The sequence below is a fragment of the Polistes fuscatus genome, unplaced genomic scaffold, assembly GCF_010416935.1.
Source record: "Polistes fuscatus isolate 324 unplaced genomic scaffold, CU_Pfus_HIC Scaffold10, whole genome shotgun sequence".
Classification (NCBI taxonomy): domain Eukaryota; kingdom Metazoa; phylum Arthropoda; class Insecta; order Hymenoptera; family Vespidae; genus Polistes; species Polistes fuscatus.
In genome coordinates this window covers 828,376-854,150 of record NW_025112998.1, presented here as the reverse complement: position 1 = coordinate 854,150, position 25,775 = coordinate 828,376, and the positions used below count along the sequence as shown (strand labels likewise).

Below are 25,775 nucleotides of genomic sequence, written 5' to 3'. Positions count from 1 at the left end.
GATAATGTGTATGCGTTTCTGCGTGTATTTCTCTATGTATTCGTGAATACGCATGTGTATATGCGTGTATGTTTTGAGAGAGGGAACACAGTTTCTTCGCGTGACGGAATAATGGCGATAGAACCTACTTGCTTGTACCGTCAGTTTTTCTTGTTTTTTTCTTTTTTTTTTTTTTTCTAATTTTCATTTCTCTCTCTCTCTCTTTCTCTCTCTCGCTCTAGAAATCTCCCTGACAGCTATATCATTACATACTCTTTTTTCTTTCCACTTTACCATTCGATAGTACTTTTTATTCCTATTTATTTTTCAAATCCACCGTTTTTATTCAAATTCGATGTTCTTCACAAAGTGTTCTTTTTTAAGATTAAATTTGTAGACAATTTTAACTCTCCTTTGTTCTTTTTCTTTTTTCTCAAATTAGAACAGACAAATATTATAGACACGCTATATTCTATGAGAAGTAGTTGTATTATTGTCGTCTCGATTTGATTGCAATCACGAGGACTACTCGAAAGGAGAATCGTATGATAAACGTATGATTTTTAGAAATACTCGTAGTTGACAAATTTTTGGAGTAAGGTACTTCTTCTATAGTGCACTACTCGTTCATGTCGATGCGAACTTGAGTGGCTGTAACTTGAGGAGCAGCTCGTGACCCTTTCTTTTTTCTCTTTTTTATTTTATTTTTTTTTTGTCTACCTATCGAAGAAACACATAAAGCGAATTTATTACATCGGCGCATATGCGCAACCAGTCGAGTATTATTTTCCATTATTTTTCTTTTCAATACAAATTTTCGTCGACAAATTTATATTTTATCGATAATAATCAATTATATATTATATATCAGAATATATTTTTGTACATAATACATTTGTTCTTGTTAAATAATATCACGTACAAATCTCTGAGAAGAAGATAGTTTATTATCATGTAAATGGGAGGGGGGGGGAAACGTTTAAAGTACCTCAGGTTTTCTCAATTCTCTTTCTATCCCAAGTTTCTCGTTGTTAAGTATTCGAACAAGTGTGAGGAATTGTCAGGTATTTTTTCTTTTCTTTTTTTTTCACTTTCATTCATTCTCTCATAGGAGAAAGAGAGGTCTCCTTCAGACGACAAGTTCTATCGAAATATGAACTTAAACTCTTTCTTTCTCTTTCTCTTACTCGAGAACGTGTTCGCAATATAATTTTACGAGTCCCGTCGGGTATGGCGAGTGCATAAAAGTCGACAGATGTCTTATCTCACGCTCGCGACTCAAGAAAAAAGATGGATAGAAGGTAAGAAAGAAAGAAAGAAAGAAAGAAAGAAAGAAAGAAAGAAAGGAAGAATGAAAGGAAAAAAGGAAAAAAAGAATGAACGAAAAGAGGGAAAAGAGGAAGCTTGTAAAATGACTTCACATCGCGTCCTTGTACATCGTTTTTACTTTTCACACTTCTCCTAAGAAACGTGTTCCACCTGCCCTTTTGCAGTTTCAGTTTCATCCTTAACTCGTCCCTTTTTACCCCCATTCAGAAGATACTCCGAAACCTTATGCTTCGTACGTGTTCACAATATACATTCCTAATGTTCTAGTGTCGTGTCAATTGTATAAAAAGATCCTCATTTTTGTATACTTCTTGCGAATCGCAATACTAACGTTATTATTATTATTGTTGAACGACCGACGCCTTGTATCGGTACTCCGGTGGTTTTCTTGTCGTTGAAAATGCACTTATAGATGGATGTTAGGAATCGTTTATTTATGAGGAATGAGAGTAGGTGAAAATAAATTAAAATATATTTGTTGAGCCCAGTCAGTACTAATAAGTACGATTTATTTGGCTCGTTGCAGGGAAAAGCCTTTCGGCGTAAAAACCCTGGTTGAAATACAGTTGATGATGATGTGTCGCTGGCTTGCCTATCGGCAGCTATCGAGGTTGCTGTTAATCCAAAGCAGACTATAATTCTGACCACGTGGCCTTCTTCCTTTTGTCCCTTTGTTCCACTGATGTAATAGTAACGCAGGAGTGTAGTTCTCTTCGACGTGATCTCTCGCAGGTCTCGTGGTAGAATAGCATTAAAGCGTGAAAGCACGCGGCTTTTATAGAAAAAGACGACGCAACGCGCGGACCAATTACCGAAAAGTTGGATAACGTAGCTGTCGATGCATATGATTGGACTAATAGAAATGGTGGGAGAACGTGTGCTAGAAGAACGAAAGCGCCCTGCAAGGAGCTCGCTGCGCTCCTTTGTTACACCGTAACTAAGATGTTTCTTTGTCGCTATATCTCGGCACGCGTCGATACGTCTCGAAACGTCCAGATGATTCTCACTTACTCGCTTGCGTAGGATTACGCAACAATTATTATTATTATTAGATAAAAATGTGAATTTAACGTGAATATATTTTTTTCTCATTACAAATTTACACCCTTTTTTAAGATATTTATACAATTTATTATAATTAGTTGGAGAGATAAATTTAAAATTATAATTAATTAGATTGAATTACATTGCAACGAATTTATTACGTTAATTATATTAATATTCATTATTATTGGAATTTGAGAATAGAATTAATGTAAATGGGAAAAAAAATAAAACTTTAGGTAAATTACTTATGATAGTAAAATGATAAGTACAAAAACTCAGTTAGCATTAGTAATTATTATCGTTTCTACGAACCAACAATGGTTCTAAACACGAAAGAAGGAATCTTATGGGCAACGACTTCAACGACGACGACTTCGTCGTCGTAGCCACAAAAGGTCGATAACGTCGACGATCACCGCCGTGTCTAACGTTTGACCCCCAAGTACGAGCACGCACCACCACCAACTCGTATCGACTTTCCCCCGGCCCCCCTCCCGTTGCACTACACGCACCACGTCTTGTTTTTCCTCTTGCAGAAGTGAAATCGATGTAGCTCTGGCAAATTGCACTGAGGGAGGGCGTATGAACTCGCTAATACCTACTTCGTATCTCGACTAGCTTTTACTTCCAAGTATTTTCAACTTCCTAAGTAAAAGGAAAGTACATTTTGAAAGGATAAACACAACAATGTTCTTTTAATTTAACTCGTTTGAAAATCCTATAAAATAGTATTCCTTAAAATGAAATAAAGAAAGAAAGAAAAAGTAATCAAATTGACAGATCGAAATGAAAAGTATCATCGCTCATTGACGTTCGCGAAAATGTGGTGTGTTCCGTTTGACGAATGCAAAATATGAAAAAAACTACAAACTCTACATACGTATACGTAGGTTGCATATGTTTTTATTTTTTTTATTTTTTAAATATGCACCAGCAGTTTCAACGAATCCAGTTAGTAATGCAAGAGCGAACGTGATAGGAATTTCAATGGGACACGAATTTAAAATATTTGCAATGGATAGGAGGCGTGTGACCAATGAGAATCAATCACAATGTATATTCCACTATCAAAATATCGCGTTTCATCGATCAGGTATAAAAGAATCGTAAATCGTTTTGAAGAGGAAGAATTTTGGGGAGGGGTGACGAACGGAAAGGGGGGGGGACAAACTGGTACAACGTTCCATGACTACGTAATGAAGAAATAACGTGCATGTATCCATCGTGCACGTTGCACCGCATTATTGCTCCTTGACAACGTATGATACCGACAGCAAAAACGAGGGGAAGAAAGATATTACGATCTCGCACGCTAAGTACTGCAGGCGTGGCTCCAGGTTGCACCGACCAGCGCATACGCGATCTTTGTGCAACGAACTTGAACCAGACTTTTTAGAAAAACTTATCCCCGGTATTGCAAAAACAATCGAAAAAGAAAAAAACGATAATTATTTAATGATTTACTCCCTTTGAGCTATCTCTCTACATGTTAAATATTAAAATTTCATATTTATGTGTATATAAAACGACAAGTAAAACCAACAACAACAAGAAAGTTACTTCTGGAATATTGGCTGTTGTACATATTTCAGACGTAATAATCGATTATTAAATGAACTCCATTGAAAATTTCTACGTTAGACTGAATTCAGATCTATTGAAGTTGAATTTTAAATGGGGGAAGGGGATAAGTTTTACAGTAAAGTAATATCCTTTTACCATTTAGAATAATATAATACTATGAAAACAAGTAGTGTATATTCAAGAATTGCAAAGGAAGGTAAAGAAGGATCACTTTCTATGCACATAGATGTATCGAATAGTGAACTCGATATTGGCGATACCAAAACTGAAATCGATGGTACATGTCCGTACCTGTAAGGACGAAAATAGGAAGAAGAAAAGAAAGAAAAAAAGGAAAGAAGGTCGAGGTAGTAGCAAGAAAGGTGATAAAGGTGTCCGAAGGCGAGAAACGTGTGCCGAGCAACGAAACGTGCACAGAATGTGTCGTGTCTGCCACAAAATACTTTGTCACGCGACCGTGTTATACCCTGTGTTCTATACGCAAGAACTATCAAGCTTACACGTACACACATCGAACACGTACACCAAGTAAAAGCTCTTACCACATATATATATACATACTCTGCAGCTTGCTGCTATCTGCTCACCATGGGCAACGCCACTTCGCGTGATCTCTCGGGACACCATGCACACATACCATTATACATACATTTATACCCTAATACATACTCAGTCATTCCGCCTGTCTTTATATCCCACACTCTTTCATCTCTTTCCCTGAGTCGCTCAACGTCAGATAAAACTGCTTATTTTATTCATAAACTTGGAAAAATCAATATTACAGTCCTCAAGCTTTTTTCACCGTACTTTATATTACTTATATATTATCGAAAATAAATATCATTTTAATAGTGATACGCAAACGACGAATAATAGTTAACAGTAAAATGGAATAATATAATCTAATCTAATCTTATTTTATTTTTTTTTATTTTTTTTTTTAAGATTCTATATTATTTAATGCACTTAATGCATTCTATATTATTAATCAAGATAGATTTATTTATTATACGTGTTCGGAATACATTCGTTTACTCTCTCTCCCTCTTGCATATCATCTTTCCTACCTAAGTTGCCTTGGTATGCAGGATGAAATTAGTCCTTAGTCTCGTCCGATGAAATGGAATGCGATATTCGTCCTTATGACAAGATACCTGGGAGAAGACAACGGTATTCCATGTACCGACTAATCACGATCTACTATGTGGGCTACATAAACGTCGCTACGTTGCGTTTAATTATGGTAAACCAACGAACTATGCATCGTTCTCGGTTGATCATTGATATAATTAAGTTGAATATACTTTTCTAATCTCTTTTCCATTGTAATAATATGATGAATATTCCATGGAAATTATTAAAAAATAATATATATATATATATAAACTAATAAGAAAAGTTTAGTATAATTAGAACTAATGAGATTTGGTGAATCTATTCCAAAGAGAATTCAAATGCCGTGTATGAAAATCGAAATTATTCTGGCCTTTAGCTGACATTCTCTTTCTCTTCCTCTTTGCTTGCAGGTAATACCAGGAAACACGAACACGTATTTGGAGTCCAAGCATGAACTGGAGCCACCTCTGTGGGCTAGCAAGATCCGTTTTCTACCCTTCAGCAGTCACACGCGGACAGTTTGCATGCGGGTCGAGCTCTACGGGTGTTACTGGAGCGGTAAGCTGTTTGCACTTGCCAATTTTCGTGAAACTTCTCGACCCCCTTGGTATGCCAGCTTGGAACGTTCTATTAGCGAGGAAAACTCTATGCGTCGCATAAACACCCACCCATTTTACTACAGGATCAGTTCCCTCATAAATTGTGAATCGTATAAAATATAAATTAGTGTCTTACAGGTATAAAATATTAAATTAAATATTGACTCGATTTGTTTTTCAAAATTATCAAATTTTTCCCAGGTCTAATATTTAATTCAATAATCTTATAGTATATAATTTAATTAAAGAATATTACTTTTTTTTTTGCATTGTCAGACGGTGTTGTATCCTATTCGATGCCCCAAGGCGACAAGAGAGGTAACGAATGGGAGTTTTTCGACGCCACTTACGACGGTCATTGGGACGATGAACTTCGTCGTGGATTGGGCCAATTGATAGACGGTAAAATGGGCCCGGATGATTTCAAAATGGGCTATTATGACGATCGAAGGCAAGGCTGGGTTGGATGGAGGAACGATACACGAAATGATCAACCAATAGAAATCAAATTTGAGTTCGATGTAGTCAGAGAATTCTCGGCAATTCATATTTACTGTAACAACCAATTCACCAGAGACGTTCAGGTTAGTAGATTGGAGTGCTAGGAATGTTTGTTCAAATATGTTTGAAACAATGAACGTTATTCCATTCACAGTTCGCTTTCAGAAAGCGCTAACACTTGACCCGGATTATGTTTCTGTCGTAAATGGGATTACGTGAAAAATGTTTCGCTCGATTTTCGCGTGTCTTGAATACAAGTTGAACGAAACGTTTGGTCATGTATTTTAACTGAAAAATGTGGAGAAACCTCGGGAACCTTTTGTCGATAAAGTGTACTAGACGTAAAGTCGTTGACCTCACGAAAGAATCGTTTACCTTCGCTTTAGCAACGTTGTACCTTTAGCCCTCGAGAAGAATGCGAAGACAGTGTCGATCAACAGGCTTACCCTCAGTGTTCTTTCGAATTTTCTTTCCACCTTTTACCACCAAGTTCTTGGCATCTTACGAACCAGCTGCTGTGGCTGTTACTTGATTGAATATTCTACTCGACGATTTATCGAATACGTGTCCATGGAATACAAACTCACCCAAACGCAACACTGATCCGAGTTACTTCCCATTTATATCATTACACTATTATTACCTTTCACGATTAATGACACCTTGTTCGACTATATTGGATCTTGGAGTCAATTTTCGTGCTGATCAATTTCATATTTTTTCGAAATCATATTACACGGTAACATCTTTATTGTTTAAGAAGTGGTTGGATATATCTTCTATAAGTTTAGTTTGGAAAACTTTGGAAATGTTCAATACGGATAGCACAACTTTAAGTTTGCGAACATATACTTCCATGTATTTAGAAAGTTACAAGTAAAGATGTAGAGAAGTAAAGAACAGCGAAACAAAATATTGAATATTACACATTGCAATATTATCGGTAATGTTTTGTTAATATTATTCTAATGTAATACGATACAATATATTTTATATATATATATATATAGGAAATTGTATATTTATGTAGATATATTTGTATTGGCATATACATGCAACATCTATACGAGCCCAAGTTATGTACCATTTGCGCGTTGCGCGCGTATTTCACTAGGCTCGCAATAAATCCGCTTTGAACGCGCTCGCGTGCGCGCACTTTCCATAGCTCTCTATAGTGCATTTAAATGTTTGACGGCGCGTGCGATGAAATATGCATGGGAGATTATTGAACGTTGCCAGAAACGGAAAGCCCCCGACTTTTGATCAAAACAGAATCGTTCTCGGCGAATGGTTCTTGTCGATTTAAAAATTCGTCCTGCCAGGGATTGTTGTAGGAAAAGCTCCGACTAGGGGGCTGGGGGGAAGGGGGAAGGGAGACAGTCAAGGTAAAGGGGAATGAAAAGTGTCGTTAATCTAACCAATCTTTTTTTTTTTCCGGAATTAAGGAAAATGAAAAATTGGTTACACGGTTCTTTTTTTCAGAAAACTGATGGAAAATAAAATCGTTCAAATTGCATTGTATCTAATGGTTTGGAATTTATATTTTTTGTTTAACTACCGAGATAAAAAATTTCATCGCAGAAACGATTATGAAAATTATTCAAATTATGTGTGTCGCGTATTATCAGAATAATCTTCAGTTAACGACAGGGGTAACGAGTCAGGTTTAACGTACTGAGCGTTTAATTGTTGATTCGAAGACATTTAGCTACGTGCTCATGGCATTTCGATGCCACCTGAACCCCTCATAGTGTTATTTCGCCTAATCTCACCTACTTTCGACTAGATCGATATTCTCGCGACACTTTCCGAGGCGTTACGCGCAGGATCGCTTCCGTTTCTCGTCAAAGTGCATAAATTAACGTGATTACACCTTCCCTACCCTTACCATAACCATCCTTCTAAGCCTTCGAGTCTGTTATTTTTATTTTTTTTATTTTTTTTTTTTTATTTACGAATGCTCTTTTCAGACCCCGTCGTACACCAGTTGATCTGTTGAATCCACTCGGGGTAGATTATCAAAATTTAATGTAACGCATAAAATCTTATGGCCGACTAATGGATCGAAAAAGGGGGGAAACTTCTCTTATTCTTCTTTACCAACTAAAGTAAAGAAAATATGTTTCTTTTAAAAGAATTTCGTGAAAGATCTTTAAAACTTTTCGTTACTGACGACTCGCCGATGCTCTTGTTTTAAGATTAAAGAACTAGGATTAAAGAACTTTCTTTTTTTCTTTTTTTGAAGTAAGAAGAAGAAGAAGAAGAAGAAAAATAAAATGCCAGATATAGAAGATTATTTTTGAAAATAAATAAATATTCTAGGTTTCTCTCTCCTTCCTGATATTCGTAAATCTTAAATAAATATTTTTCTTTTCTTTTTTTCATTTCTTTTAAACATATTTTATTTTATTTTATTTTAAATCAGACTTACTTGACTAAAACGACTGTAGGTAACAACAAATAACATAGAAAAAGATAAAATTTAAAATTTCGATTCTATTCGTAAATCGTACGTTACAAGAAAGTTTTATGGAATCTTACGACGCGACGGTTTCTATATGGCATTTTACTTTAGCATATCGATATCGGAATGTCTATACTGTTACCAACAGATACCGGCCACTTTTCAGGCACACGATACCATTTTCCGCTTGTATGTACACCGAGAGGAACGTTGCCGTACGAATCTTTGAGAATTGGTTTTATATAACGGAAATTACGAGATGGACGATATCTACGACGTATTCAATCCAAACTACGTGCAAGAAATATGAATATTTTTACTGAAAAATGCCATCTTCTTCTTCTTCTTCTCTTCCTGCTTCCTTTTTTTATTCCTTGAAAAAAGTTTTTTCCCTTCTTAAACTCCGAGTCTCGGTGGAAGTTTAAGTGCGATTATTCAATATTTCCTTAACTCGCGTTCGGTTGAACAGCTTTGAGCTACGTTATTCTATTTTAGTTTTTTTTCCTTTCATTGTGTGTGTGTGTGTGTGCGTTTTTATGTTACTTTCATTTAATCTCTTTTGGTCTTTTAACTGATATCATCACGACGAATTGTAATTTAATCAAGTGTTATAATGAAATAATTATGAGTGAAAAATGAAAACGTAATATTGATAACGTTATCAACTGATTATTTCTAAAAGATAGATAAATTATCCTCTATTCGTGAGCGTAAGATAATTTAAACATATTCAAAATATCTTCTTCTCTCAATTCTCTAGCATTTCAATTGAACATATTTAGCTCTGGCAAATATGCAAGTTAATCCGTAATTACTTCCTGACATCTATTTTCAACCGGAACCGTTTCTCAAATTCAATTTCATTTCAATCTCTTTTCATTTCATTTCCATGTTATCTCTCTCTCTCTCTCTCTCTCTCTCTCTCTCTCTCTCTCTCTCTCTTGGCAGAGAGTACCTATTCTTTTTCTTATATTTTTTTCTTTCTTTCTTCTCTTTCTTATTCTCAGAAAAACGAACGGATATAAAATTAGAGAGACACAACTCAAGCGAATCGTTTTTCCTTTAACTCCTTCCGACTCCCTCTCCTTCTTCTTTTATGTAAACCCTTCGCAACCTCGAATGATAGTCTTGATTTATGATCAGATCATATACTCCATCGAACTTTAGGGACACATTAAACTTTTATGATGTCCTCAATAGCCACACAACCTTTACTCCTATTATCCTGCGTTTCCAATCCCTTTCTACCCTCATAAGAATCATACAAGAGCTACCCCGTTAAACGTGCATCCACGGGGGAATGATTTTCTCCTGGGATAAGGATGTTTATTATGTAAACCATACCGAAAGAGAATTTTTTAAGAAGTATATACGCGTCTTTCATTGTTTTCTTCTTACAAAAATAATATAATATCAAGTAAATAAAGTATATATTTATTTATTGACGAAACGAATGATTGGAAAGTTAATATTTGTTTTAAATATTAATCGTTTACTTCTGTTATATAAAAAAAAATCGTCGTTATTAATCGTCGTGTCGTGTTGAACGAAGGAAAATATTCAAATCGTTTGCACATAATTCCGATTTATTTTCACGAACGAAACAGGTTATTCAGAAGACCCAATTTTTACTATTTTTACATTTCCTACTACGTTATCACTATTTTTTCTGCAAACGTATATTCCAGATAGGAAATATATGTGTGTATATATATGTATATATATATATATATGTTATATCGAGATTTGAGTGCATTGATTTTTTTTTTTTTTTTCATCTCCCTATATCATAACCGTTCTCATTTTTATTCACAGATCTTCTCGCAAGTCGACATACTCTTCAGTATAGGCGGGCGATACTACAACGGTGAGCCGATTACCTACACCTACATGGAGGACAAAATATTTGAAACGTCTCGTAACGTCTCTATCAAGCTTCACCATCGTATCGGGAAGTACGTGAAATTGAGACTCCATTTTTCCGCCAGATGGATCATGATCAGCGAAGTGATTTTCGATTCTGGTAAGTCCTCACTTCCGTTTGTTTTTTCTTTTTTGTTTTTTTCTTTTTCTTTTCTATTTTTTTTATATCAGAATAAAAAGAAAGGTGTTCAACTTCTCTTTTCAATATCTCGCCGATCCTGTCATTTGTAAAAAAAGAAAAAACAATAACTTTTCTGTTCGTGACGCAAAATCGTTTGACTGGCATGGATTTTGCTCAAAACGGGAAAAGAGAAATATATACATACATACATATATTTTTGTATTCCTTCTTTTTTACTTTTAAGCCAGGACATTTTATTTCAATTCGCCAGGAACGGATCGTATTCGTATCCCTCTTTATAAACCACCCCTTTTTGGATCAGTGCTTGCTCAATAGCCTACCGACCTGTCAATCGATACAAAAATATAGCTTTCGAAAACGATTTCAATCGATAAAAACCGAGTAATTGAGGATCTATTGTAAATACTATTGTCCCGTTACAAATTTAAATTCAAAGATACGTTATCGTAATATTTATTATATTGATCAGACTAGTCATTACCTTTTTCTTCTCGCGTCAATTTTCTTCGTTACTTTCTTCCTTCCTTTCTTTCTTTCTTTCTTTCTTTCTTCGAACGATATCCCTTCTCGTTTCGTTGCTACCTTTTTTTATCTTTTTTTTTTATGTTTCCCTTTTGAAATCGCAAATCACTCACAATTCGATTTAAAGCACACTCGAGGAACTTCTTTTCTATCCGTGTTTTTCCTTCCTTGCGTTTTTCCCGATCGTTTCCTGGAAGAGATATAACGTATTGGTAGCATTACACGCGAGTACGGTTCTTTATCAAGAAAGATATAAAATCATGAAGTACGTCTTCGAAAATTCCTTCCGTTATTCCTTCTCTCTCTCTCTCTCTTTTTTCTCTCTTTCTTCCTTCGTCGTTCTGTTCCACTGAAAGTAAATTCCATCTGATTTAAAGTAGTTCCGTCAGGAAATTGCATCTTACAAAGAGCTTATCGGTGTTTATCGAGGCACCCAGTTCTTCCAATATGGATGTGAAAGCAAGATGATTTATAATCGCGGATATATATCGAATAGAGAATTACCATCTTATTCGTATAGACGCATTGTCTTGGCTATTTCAGAATCGATTTATCATAAACATATTAAGATTGTTCCTCGTTCAATTTTCCATCGATTGAATTAGATTAAAATTCAATAACTTTGATAGGAAAATGATTTTATTTGTGTTTGACTAATCAAGTTTCGTTTTCTTTTTTTCTTTTTTTAAACGTTTATTAATATGAACGTAATTATCGAACATATTAATTATGCGTGGGAAAATGATATCAATCAAATGACCATTTAGGTTTCTGTCACAGATGACGAGACTCTATGAACAAAATTAACAATAATCGATTAAAATTGCAATTCTTGTTGGTTAATTAAATAATAGATATTTTATAAAATCTATCGTAATTTGAATATATATATATTGTAATCATTTTTATATTACCTTAATATACCTGATAAAGACATTGTTAAGAAGAAAATAATAGAGAAGATGTGAATTCTAGATAGAATAAAAAGAAAAAAAGCTACGATAAAGGTACTTAAAATGCATCTAGGAATTAATGAAGCCACCACACACAGACAGAGAAATACAAAAGGTAAGTCCAAATCGGTAGAATTCGAGGAGAATAATAACCCTTAGGCTGAACACAAAGAACTCTCGAAAGAGCTTTCGCACAGTCGAATGAGAATCGTCGAACGATTCCTTAAAGCTCACTTCGTCGGAATCGTTCCGATTAATGCAGACTCATGGTTTAAAACACATTCATATTCACGTTATATTCGATTCGTACAAGCACGTACAAGCAAAAAGATGGCAAAGTACTTCTGTGAAATATATAGAATGCTTTTGAGATGACATAGATAAGACGAGAAGAAAAAAGAAAGAAGGAAAGTACTACCAAACGAGTCAAGAGAGCGAACTTCATGCCGCGATGGTGGGTTGCTAATAACGCTCTGACTCCACTCTCGTTACCTTTTTCTATTTCGCAAAAGACTCATCTAGAAGCTAGACGCCTCTCTTCAATGTATCAGATGTAATGTTGAAACTCTACATCGAATTGACACGCCATTAAGCATTGGAGAATGTATTTTACATAATGTCTCGCGTACGAATATCTGGAGAAAAAAAGAAAAGTATATATGTGAATTTTTACCGAGTTATTTTTTAACACGTTTACTATGGTGACTCTATGGTATTATGGTATACAAACGTGTCTAATAATTTAAGTCGATCTTTTTCTTTTTTTTTTTTTTTCTAGAATCGTTAAGTACAGAAAAGTACAAATAATACAACGAAAAGTTCAACGATGAGTGAAACGAAATACGAAATGTGAGTTTCCGTGTTAAAACAGTGGATTAAACGTCGAGAAGAAAGAATGAAGAAGAAAAAAAAATAAAGATAAAGAGAACATTGTCGAGCTTAAAGGAGATTGTTGTTGATGACGTACCACGGCTTACTTTATACCGAACGACTTTCCCTATACTCTTTACCCTTTCTATAGGATCGCTATCAACCCTTTTTTTCTCTAAACATCCTTCGCAATAGTCCCCTGCACACTCTCAATCCAGACAGGGATAATTTCATAGGGATCTCTTTTGCGCGTTACGCGTGAAATTCATGATCGAACAGCCGGCACCCTTCGTTCGTTCGTTCGTACGTTCGTTTCAACCAATGATATTGTGGCGAGTATATAACGGGTGGGAGGTTGATATAGTAGAAAAATGAAGCAACGGACGTATTGAAGAAAAATGAGTCTTCCTTTAACGACGTACCCTACAAATATGACCGTCCTCTGTACCCGATGTCTGTAAATAATGAACGAGGAGAGTTGAATAAGGGTGGAAAAGAATAGGGTGGAAGAACAGGAAGAAGAAGCTTGAAATTCCTTTAGCGTCGAGAAACGAGTCGGTGTACATCACGGAAAGTCCAATGAATAAACCCTGCACATCGAGATTATAAAAAGAAAAAAAAAAAGAACAAGAGTCGAATGACGAGGAAACTTAGGAATCCGGCGAATATTTCTGTCCCTTATTACCAACATTTTTTAAAATAAAAAACGATTTAGGAACTTCCGGTATCTCGTCAATTACGATCGAATAACACACGGTGATATCGACAAAATTTGTCCATTTAAGATAAATTATAAATTCGTATAGAAAAATGATTATTTAATCATTTTGTTCGTTATTCCATAGGCATACTATATATTTCCATTAAAAAGGGTCTCCTAATATTAAAACATGTTGGAATTTCGTTCGTGCCGTACCGTGACTCGCGAGAACGGTAAAGATTTCTCTGGCCCCCCTTTTTTCTTTTTTTTTTTTTTTCGTAAAAAAGATATCCTCTGTTCTCCCTCGACCATGTAAATTTCATGAAATAGGAAATATTTCCTATTCTCCGTCGTCTCATCCGAAATCGTCTCGCATCACGCAAAAATATTTCACCGTTGGGAATGGTTCCTTCCGTTCTTTAAATATTCAAGATATCGTGTCCAAGTGACGTTTAGCAAAAGAAGATCACATACTATTCCCGTGAATTCCACGAATTCTTTGCCGGAAGCATAGGTTTTCGGTTGGATGATCTTCCAACCAAGGGATGGAAGAAAAAACAGGTAGCAACGGTGGTTGAGGAGACACGGTGACGGTGACGGTGACGGGGACGAAGAGAAGGGTGGCAAAAAATGGGAGGGGAGGGTTGATGGTACCGCATTTCCATACCGTACGGTAAATCAAAGAGCTTTAAAATTGGCGAGAAGAGAGCTGTGCTCGCGACACGGGCCGCGAGATCAAGGAGCGCATTAGTTGCGTTTGACATTGAGCGTCAGCTGCACATGCATGCATATGCACACACACACACACGCGCACGCGCGCGTAACCAAGCCATTTTACTTTCCTACTCATAAAACTATATTCAGAGCGTCTTAGGCATCGCATAAGTCTCTTCTTTGCAAGATGATATCCTGGCTCGAGCTTGGAACGAGTAAATAAAGTCTTACGTTAACGTACTCGGTGAATTTTCATTAAATGTACTCTTAAGTTGGATTCTGATTGGATGTCTGCATGTTTTTTTCTTTTACATACTTTCTTTTCTTTTTTTTTTTCTTTTCCAGTTCGTTTTATTCAATTTTTCTTGACATGATTCGTAATTGAATTTTTATACACTCGTCCGAGTAATTCGATCTTCTCCAAGGAAAAAGTTTTGAAATGAAATGTTGGAAATAACGAGACACCCTGTATACAGGAGGATACCAACACATCTTAAATTAGTAATTCATAGCTCTCGTCGTAAAGGCTCTTCGCTTAAACGCCGTTCAAGTCGTTCTCACACGCGACGAAAGGCTTGCTTACACTTTTTTTCCTTCTTCTTTTTCTTCTTCTTCTCTTCCTTTTTGTTTTTGAACCGCTTAGATCTCCTCGCGGAAATGAAGAAAGGCATCCAGTTGCATCCTACGAAGTGATGATTTATAATCCAAATAACTGTACGCGAACGCGTAATTATGTCTCTGTCATCGTTGCTTCTATTGATCTAACTTTTCTACTTCAAATTCTAAGATATATCACATAACGATTGAATTAAGAAATGTTTCGATATTACTTACAGATAAAATAATAAAATATTTGATTTAAGATACACACTAATTGAAAGAAACAAGAAAAAAAAGTAATAAAAATCAATAAATTTTCATATGTCTCTAGTCGCGTTGAAATGAACCATTAAAAACTAATTTTATCTTTCGTCGTTAGTTACCATTCGTTTGTCGCTTAAACACCTGACACCCCAATAGAGAAAGAAACAATATGGAGGTCGGCATACTCCTTTGTAGTTTATATCTTCCATGTATAAAGAATGTTTAATATCGAATTTCATGCGGGAGATTCGCAAAAGAGAGAAAAATAAAGTATGGTTCAGGCTTGTTGCTCTCACTAACGCTGGCGAAGCAAAAGGATGACGTAGGAGAAACAGGACACGTAAAAACCGATATCAAACGCGATGACAGCTTTGTTTCGCCCGGGATAATCCTGTCGGGAATTCACGGAATACCGCACGCGACCTGCCACGAAGAAAAGCTTCGTTCGTTCGTTCGTTCGTTCGTTCGCTTCTCGACCTTCCTCTGCTATCCTCTCCCTCTTCCCTCCCCTCCTCTTTTACCACCATCGTTAGTTTTCTCTTTCTCTCGTCGACTCTTGGATGCATTTATATGTGTTGTCTTTCCCCTTTACCTTTCCTCATGCCAGTTTGTTTCTTCGTTCGAACTGTGTTTAACAATGCCCGTTGAAATTTCAACTGAAAACAATATCATTCGTTAAAAAGGGATTACGATAGTTATAGAATTATATTTTCTCTTAATAGTTGATACAGAATCGATTTGATATCGCGAACGTCACGAACAATACCGAATTTCTCTCTGTAAAATATATAACATTGTTTTACAGATATCCTAGGAAAAACATTTTATGAGGCTTATGTAAATACGAGCCCTACCACGTCACATTGCTATTTCTTTATCGCTTTTCTTGGATTATCGATGATGCATCGTAGCACAAATAGGTTGATTTTACGCTCCACATGCACGGAGAAAAAAAGCTTTCGCGGAATAAGATGTCGGTCCGGCATTAATAGCTCCTCGCGCTATTTTTCCTTTTTTATTTTCCTTTTTGTTGTCGTTCTTTTTTTACATTTTTTTTCCTTTCCAACACTCGCTATCCTAGTCCGATGCTTATCTTTCAAAGGACCATCCTCGTGAGCGCCTCACGCACGATTACTTCTCTTTGAAGGACGCAAAAGAAAGAGTCCCGGAGTAGGAAACGACACTTTTTTCTTTTTTTTTTTCGTGTCGTCACGTGCACTCGTGCGATTATAATGCGCGGACTAACGTTTCCCGCGTAGGTTTTCCTTCTTTTTTCCCCCCCGGCAAAGTCATTTGCAGTTTCTAAACGCGCATTCTATTTTTGAATAATCTTAGTTAATTATTTTTATACGTTAATTAAAGTTTAACCAATAACCGTTGGTATACATGTTATCTCGATCGTTATTTCGTAACGTTAAGAATAAAATATAATGTTCGAATGAAAATATTATATAATATCTTTTATAAATCTTTTTTTTTTTCAAGACATAGCACATGGTAATTTCACGACCGAGGAAGCACCTACGACGGAATCGCCAATTCAAAGCGACGTTTTTGTTGAAAAAAATGGATCGGGCGTTGACGGTGAATTACCTGTCTCAACCGCGAAACACGATGATCCGACTTACATGGCAATCGTAATAGGAGTATTGATGGCTGTAATATTGCTCCTTGCAGTGGCAATATTTCTGATCATTTCGAGACACAGACAACGGAAATGTTTTGCCAGTCCTATGACTGGAAAAGCTCCATCTCATTTGGGTTCGACCTGTGCCACCGTAGAAAAGGGAGCAGCACTGATGGCTTATACTTTGGAAGACGACGAAAGGTATATACAACTTCAATCTATCGATCAAAGTATAATTTAGTCATCTAAAAGTTCTTGATTTTATCATAGAACCTAACATTAATTATCTTGTCATAGCGATGATCGACTTCTAGACGTTCCTTTAAATGATTATCTCATTAACAGTGAAAGCTACCGCTAACTCGGGAAGGACCTGCAATTAGTCAAAGATCGTTTTTTTGTTGTTGTCGCGTTTTGATAGATACGCCGGGGGTTCTTTGCCTACCCTACCACGTGACCTGGGCAATCGTCTCCTGGATATCGCCAAGCTCGATGACTATCAGGAACCCTACCAAGCGTTGAAGTATGCTCCATACTACAGCTACAGCACCGTCGTTATGGAGATGAAAGACATGATGCTGAACAACAAGGGCACCAACATCAATCACTCAGGTATGCGCCGTTCGAACGGTACCGTGCCGATACATTCATGGACATTCGCTTACATCTACTCCTAGAACATATGACTAGCTTTTGCTGATGGTACACTAACATGCACAAATACGTATCAACGTACAAAGCATTTCCCTAACCGCAATCAATACACCAACCCCCTTCTACATCCGCTCCTCCTTTGCTATATCATCCACAGCAGTGTACGCGAACGGTGCAGTTGACACATCATACGATTATGCGGTACCGGAACTCGGCACGGTACCTCTCCTCAACCAAGAAGGAACCGGAGGATGCCCTAGGACCACTACTGTATCCAGTACGACCAGTGACAAAGAGAGTCTCTTCTCTAAGAATTCTTCTCATAGCGCCAAGACCGAGGACAAGAAGGTCAGTTTCAATTTAGATTAATCATGGCCTCGTTACTTTGACTTCTTGGTCATATCTGTTCCTGCAACGATGTAATAGTATAGATTTCGTATTATAACATATTTTGATTAAACTCGTAGAAATTGATTTCGATCTTACAAATGAAATGATTTCAATTCAAATTAATCATTTAAATTTATTTGTTTCATATATACTTCAAAAGAGAAAATTCGTGTCAATATTTTAGTACCTACCTAGAGGTATATAAAGGTGGAGCCCTTTCATTGAAAACGGCCTCGGTCTAGCCGAGGGAGAAAAAAAAAATTGAAATTAATTATTTAAATCACTAGATTCTGGTAAGAGATTGAAATGTTTTTGGGGTAGATTGGTTCTCGTCCCACGGGTACACTGAGGTCTACCTCGTATCCGGAATTTCGATACAACGCGAAAACTACTTGACTGTTCGACTGTAAAATGGATAAAATATCTGGAAATAATGAAAAAATAGAAACGACCAAAAAAATATTATTACATCGAGTAGAGTGTGTTGCCAATTATAAGTTCCATTTCCGGCACTATATATATACTCAAAATACTATTGAAAATATTTCACATTCGTTTTAGATTAGTTTAATATTTAAAAGTTAGCATATATGTGAAACATATTTATGAAACCTAACTAAGCGATTTCTTCCACTTCAATAGACATTACCACTCTACGTGTGTTCCTGCATTTATCAACATGAATGCATTCCCAGTCAACAAACGATTCCTTTCGCCGTGCATCCCTAGTCTTCCAGATAAAGAAACGGTGAACTAGTATGCTAGTGTTCACTCTCGTATACTGAATGGTATTCTCCGTATCGGATATGTATAGTTTCGGATTGAGATTGATCCGAATACAATACTCCGGCTAGGACGATCCAAATCCGAAAGTGCTCATGTCTATGTCGGTACCCGTCTGTTCGTGATTGACATACGACAGTACCACTCGAAACAGTCAAAACATTTCACCCTACCACCCCCGTTGATTCTCTGCCCTTGACGCATCGGTAGCAATGCCAATCAACGGATCCTCGATTAATTCATCCTATCCCTAACTGCCCTTCTCTATACTCCTCGCACGTTTTTTGACAAAACCTTTTTCCTGTTTTATTTTTCATTGATTCTTTTTCTTTTTGTTTGTTTTTTTTTTTTATTTTTTTTTATTTTATCTTTATCTTTATCTTTATCCTCCACCTCGCACCGGAAATTATTTCAAATCATTTATCAATTGATTTATTAGCGATCTATATACGTAATTTAATAAACACGACAAGATATAATGATACAGTAGGAGAAACGATACATCAAATACATCAGAACAATCTATCGTGAACCCATTTCGTGTTTTACCAACGTAGCGTGATCGTCTATCGTCGATTATCAATGGGTTACAACAGTACAATAGATCTTTCTTCGGTGTTGCAGTCACCAACACAACAGGAGGTACTGTCGGCCTTGAAAAGACGTCTCGAGCAAACTAGCGTTCCCCTCTTCCCACGACATCGCCTTCGCATGCTTTCCAAACTCGCAGAAGGTGCTTTCGGGACGGTAAGCATATTAATAATCTTTTATAATTAGCCAAAGAAAAAAAAAACAAACAAAAAACATATATAAATCAATTTATTAATTTAAATAACAAAAGAAAAAGATATCAGAGAAAAATGATTTAATTGGATTTAGCAATGAATAAAGAGGTACGCGCTTGACAAATTCATTTAAAAATAAAATGAATCCTTTTGACAGCTTCAAATACGACAGGTCGTCGTCTTTGACATTTGTTCGACTATCAGAACAAAACAGAACAGAACAGAACATAACAGAACGAACGAACGAACAAACGAACGAACACGGCTATGAATGAATGGCACGACAAAGTGCTCCCAATTTATCCACAATTTACGAAATGACGGCACTTCCTATCGGGTCGATGATGATCAGGAAATCAATCCGTTTGTTGAGAGAGAAACGCGCAAAGCAACTTCTCAAACCAAAGTCCATTCGCTTGGGCTCGCGCAATGAGTTAGCAACGGGAGCTTCAAGGCACGCAACAATACGTCGATTAACGAAGCGCAGTATTATTCTTCCTGAATACAATGCAACCTCGTCGGCCGAGACTCATCGAGTATGATCAATTTAGAATGTGTTAGCGCGGCTAATAATTCCCTTTTGTCCTCAACCCTTTCGCGTACGAATCGGGTAGCGTTAATGACCGGCTAGACCGAAGTCACCGCTTTCGACACCCTCCTTTCGAGAGTACCGCATCGTCGAGTTTGCGAAAATACACCGATCCCCACTTGTCGATGATTTATTTTCTAGTATGCCCGGAAAGAAAGGGTTAGCAAAAAAATTAAAACAAAAGAAAATTACTTAATTGATATATATATATTTTTTGTTTCGAACGTTGACTTTAACGATTAAGTGTTGATAAAAAGTCATCAATAGCGAGAAAAAACAATTATTCTTTCGTACGGGGTGCGATCAAAGGACGCGCACTCACTATCGACAAAATTTAAACGCGCGGATATCAAACGTATATCAAAACGAGAGATGGATGCATCAAATCTGTACGGTCGATAGGGTAGGAGGGGGGAAGGGTGGGGGAGCTGGTGGTTTAAAACACGCGTCGACAATTTCAAAGAAATACTACCAGACGCCATCAGATTGAAAAGTCTTGAAAGAATTCAATGAACTCGCGAAACATGTATCAACTCGAAAGCATTTCCTTCTTTCTTTTTTTTTCTTTTTTTTTTTTTCTCTTTCTTTTTTACCCCCTTCTTCTAACACACAGCGAGCGAACAATGTAAAAGCGACGACCACCGCGGCAATAATTTTAAAATGCGCGTCGAATTCGATGCGATTCATCTCTCAGCGCTTTTCCCCTTCATATTTTTAAGTAAAACGATTTGTCTAACGAAGAAAAAAGGAAATGTAAGAAGTAAAGAGTGAAAAAGTGAGTGTGAGAGAGAGAGAGAGTGAGAGATAGATAGATAGATGGATAGATAGAGAAAGGAAAAAAAAACACAGAAATCTTTCTTCCAAAGGTATACGTAGCTGAAGCCGAAGGGATTCCTGAGTACGGAACAACGACCACCCTCGGCAAGCGTTTCGTCGCCGTCAAGTTTTTATTACCGGAAGCCAGCGAGAAGGAAAAGTGAGTATACGAGCGCACAAACACATACACACAAGCACGGACACACACGCGTAGGTCGCATGTTCACATGATTATGCACACATGCAGTTTTACCTGGAATCTCGAAATTTGCATTCTCTCGTGTTATGGCATACGCTCGATCGAATTCTCTCTCTTCAAGTCCCACCCCCTCCCAACTTACCCCTCTCATTTTATTCTTTTAGATTCTCATCCTTTTGTTAAACCGATAAACTTTATACTCGTTCCACCGGTTTTCCACTCACGATTTCATATCATGTTTGGAGTGTTGTATTGATCCACGGTAGTATAAAGTATAGAAAAAAAAGAAGCTTATTTTGAAGAAACTTTTCAAGACCTTATTTGAATATTAGTGATAGAATGAATGGTTAATGGGGCAACCTAATAAAATAATTTTACTTTTAAATTAGCTCAAACAATTGTTTTTATTTTGATATATTGACTTTTACGATCACTATATATATATATACACACATATCGTTGAGACAGGATATAATATCTGAGTCGGATTTATGTATAGGAATGCAAAATCGATTCACATCGTTCGGCACGTCTATAAGCCATACTTAAAGGTTCAATAAAGTATAAAACCTCGTTGGTTTCTTTCATGTTAGCCAATCTCTTGTTCACCTTCCCGAAAATATTCTTGGCCAGAGGTCCAACAGTCTGAGCCACGCATCAACGGACACGTCGTCGTCCGTTTGTTCATAGAAAGGAACCCCACGGTGTGCGATCAAGAAACGTTGGCAAAAAATCTACCAGATAAGAGGCCCAGCCTCCTCCTGAAGACGAGAGCCGAGCCGAGCTGAGCCGTTCCCGCGACTATCGCGCTTGGACATCAGAAAAAAAAGCCACTTTCGATTCGCCGAATGGAATAGATTTGCATACAATGACCAAGGAGAGATAGGGTGGACCGGAACTTTGGTCTCTCTCTCTCTCTCTCTCTCTTTCAATGAAAAAGAAAAAGAAAAAAAGTCGCGACAGACAGTCGCACGCCGGCTTCCTTCTCGGACTTCTTTCGTCGACCGAATCTCCTCACAAAATGACAAAGCTTCGTTCCTTAACCCCTCGTTCATTCCAACTCAGCATTTCCACCTTGCCCGTCGTTTCTACCTTTCAATGACAAAGACGAATTACCGTAGCAAGATCTATCTATCTCTATCCGTACGTTTATCTTTATAGATAGATACTTACACAGAACCTGTTACGATTAATCAGAAAAGTAACGTGTGAATTTTTAATCGTTACGAGATATTTTATTTCATATTTATAAAATAATTATATTTTATAAAAGATTCATCATTTTAATAATTTATATAAATGTACACTAGAGATATCACAAATTTCATATAAAATTCGTTTTCTTCTTCTTCTTCTTAGAGCTTAGAATTCTGATCAAATAAAATAGCCTGTACAAAAAATTCGTAGAACCCTTATACATCAAACATAAACTTTCGAAAAGTCGAATAGTCGGGCTCATTCCAACGCTTTGTCTTCGACAACTCACGCAACAAGTTTCCCACCGTCGTCCTCGTCCTCGTCGTCGTCTTCGTCGTCGGGTATAACGTATCGCATCTCGTGACTCCAGCCCTCTCAATTTCAACCCTCCCTTCGTCTCACCTCAATTTCCTTCTCACAAAGTAGTTTCTCTCTCTCTCACTCCCTGGATCGAAACGATCCACCATTTCTCCCTTTCACGAGAGACCCGGAGACAAAACCTTCCGTTTTTCATAGTACCTTTAGAACCTAATGTAACACCATTCGTTACCACACTCTCTGGACCATTCTCTTGGTCCTTGAGAACAGCTTACTGATTGGTCCGTTTTACTCTTAGTTCTCTCCTTATCACTTTACGTTTGTACACGTAAGTATATTTATACAGGTATACTTGTGCATAAATGATAGTTTTTCAAATGTAAACGATGCTATTATAAAGAGAAAAAAAGAAGAAGAAGAACAATGTTAACAAACCCTCCCCAACCTTCATACTAACCAGAACTAACAACGATTCTAGTGGTCATGGTCTGGCAAAGGTCGCGTTTACTATAGATAAGAGGGTTGTTTTATGCGTCACGCTTCCTATCGTCTGATGCAGACTCCGGAGTATACTTTTATACATATACAATGCACGTGTACAGGTAGGTTTTTTATTTTTTTTTTTTTAATCGATCGTTTCCATATATATTCTATCATCCAGAGACCTAAACTTCTCTTACTTATTTCACCTTATTCACCTGGAAACATTCGGATCGTAGAAAGAACTGCCAAGAATCCAAGTCGTTTATCTTAATAAAATGTGAGAAACTACTATAATAGAATTTCGAGATCGAACATCGTCGTTAAGTCGAAATGCAAAAACATTCACTGTTATCGAACTAGGAAATAGAATATGTATATACAATTTTTGATAGTTTAATAATAAGTGCATATTATTGTTTAATATTATAACAAATCAATGAAATAGAATTAAAAATCATTTAAGTGCTATGTGATTCATGTTTGCAACACCGTATAACGTTTAACTATTTTCTATATGTGAACCAAGTTTCGTTTTATAAATCAACCTTATTACCGATACAAAGAATTTTTCATCTTTCGCGAAACAATCGTAGAACACAACTCATAGGAACGTAGTCATAATTCTTAGGGAAAATGCGAATAGTGCAGGTAACAGGAGAAGAGAGAGGGGGGGGTTGCATTCTCGGTAGGATTCTCGGTTTTATAGCGAATCGATAGCAGCAGCCTTGTAGTTTTGTTAACGGCCGCATTAAGCTATCACGCGAGAGTGCCATTACCAAGTCGATCGTAAGTAAAGCCGAAGTAACGAGCCAGCGTTGAACAACATTCACCGTCGGTAAAGTCCATGGCATTACTACTCTCTCTCTCTCTCTCTCTTTATCTTTCTCTATTCTCTGGCAAAAGCTTCAAATTTTCATGAAAAGTAACTCGAAAATGCTCACCAAAATATTCGCTTGTTCGTGTGTTATACTTGAAAAATAATGATTATAAGATTATCATTTAATTCACGCATCAGGCTTCAACCCTCCCACCCTCCCTTGTTTTCATTCGTCATTGTGATCAAATCTTTTAATTTTCAACGCCTTGAATTTAATATTATTAATATAATACATTTATTAAGTTGTGTGTGACACCGTGTATCAATTACGGACAGTTCGATCCATCAATATGCGAAGAAGTCAACACAATTTGCTTCAATCTTTTCAGACAGTCTAGACTTCTTCTCTAAGTAATAAATTATTAACAGGAACTCGATTAAATTAAACCGCTCTGAAATGTAACCTTTCATCTGTCAATTATTCTCTTTGAATATTAATGTCCCTTTTTGATTTAACTTCACGTACTAATACGAATAAGCGTCGCCCCTTTTATAACTCTTTAGCATACGTAAATATTTTATTTCAACGTATGTTACAAATTGAGATCATTCCTCGAATTCACATTTATATATACATACATATACATACATACATACATACATACATACATACATACATACATATATCATACATATATATATCAACCTATCTGCAAAATTTGATTGAAATATGTCGAAACTGTCAAGATTAATATTTTCATCCAACAGGCTAGATTTCCAAAGAGACGTGAGGATTTTGGCGGCACTCGAGGATCGCAATATCGCTAGGGTTTTGGGTGCTTGCTGCCGTGAGGAACCCTACTGCGTTGTGATGGAATATTTGGAACACGGGGACCTCTGTCAATTCCTAAAGACGCATATCACTGCAGAGGATGCCCATTCCATGCCAATCGGTGTTAAGACGCTTAGGTAATTAAAAAAATCGCTTGAACACATTGTATCGGAAGTACTGGAAATTCCATAAACAATCTCATCTCCAATCAAGTTTCCATTAGTTCGATCTCACAGCATTATGTACTTTACTCTCCTTTCAGTTTCAACTGTCTCATCTATATGGCAGCGCAAATCGCATCGGGCATGCGGTATCTCGAGAACCTCAACTTCGTGCATCGGGATTTGGCTACTAGGTGAGTACAACGAAACTTTCTGCGAATGAATCCCTCGGTAGGCAACTCCCCCTACTCCTCCACCTTCTCCTTACCCCCACCCCCTCCACATCTCCCCTATCTCTTCCTCTCTTTCTCTTTCTCTCTCGTGGGGATAACAGAGGATTATGTAGACCGAACTGTCGCGTTTTATCCCGAAAACTCGTCTTCAACAGCGAACGAAGGCTTTTCCTTCTCCGCAGGGCTTTCCTAACCAAGCAACGAGACGAAAGGTCTGTCTACCGGCATTGATTTCTCTTCTTCCTTTTCCTCCTCTTCCTCCTCCTCCTCCTACTCATCCTCCTCCTCTTCTTCTTCTTCTTCTTCTTCTTCCACTTACACGAGGAAAGCCCGTGCCGGTCACATCACTTCATGTCACCGAGAAAATTAAATTATATCGTTTTCGAAGAGCGTGCATTTTCATAAATTCCTAAACAAACGGTGAGCTACTGCCACCTGGGAAATCAACGATTCGTTGGCCCTGATTCGATGTCAACGAATCGGGAATACGCTGTGATTATACTCCTGATTATATTAATTATGCACCGTGATGGGAGCGTGCTAACTCATCCGACAGAATAAATTGTGTTTTAATCAAGGAGCCC

The 25,775-nt window shown here is 37.0% G+C and overlaps 1 protein-coding gene across 2 annotated transcripts in view; it reads left to right on the top strand.

Moving 5' to 3' along the window:
- Nucleotides 1–25,775, top strand: part of LOC122526090 (epithelial discoidin domain-containing receptor 1-like) — a 100,438-nt gene that overhangs the window by 70,242 nt on the left and 4,421 nt on the right. Inside the window, exons 6-15 of one of the 2 annotated variants that reach the window (XM_043649256.1) lie at nt 5,466–5,613; nt 5,931–6,238; nt 10,435–10,642; nt 16,793–17,135; nt 17,356–17,546; nt 17,749–17,936; nt 19,386–19,508; nt 21,002–21,111; nt 24,734–24,934; nt 25,060–25,152. In XM_043649256.1, the coding sequence (XP_043505191.1) occupies nt 5,466–5,613; nt 5,931–6,238; nt 10,435–10,642; nt 16,793–17,135; nt 17,356–17,546; nt 17,749–17,936; nt 19,386–19,508; nt 21,002–21,111; nt 24,734–24,934; nt 25,060–25,152 (1,913 nt within the window). Of the gene's footprint in view, nt 1–5,465; nt 5,614–5,930; nt 6,239–10,434; nt 10,643–16,792; nt 17,136–17,355; nt 17,547–17,745; nt 17,937–19,385; nt 19,509–21,001; nt 21,112–24,733; nt 24,935–25,059; nt 25,153–25,775 lie in introns of both variants that reach the window. The other variant, XM_043649255.1, reaches the window with a different exon arrangement.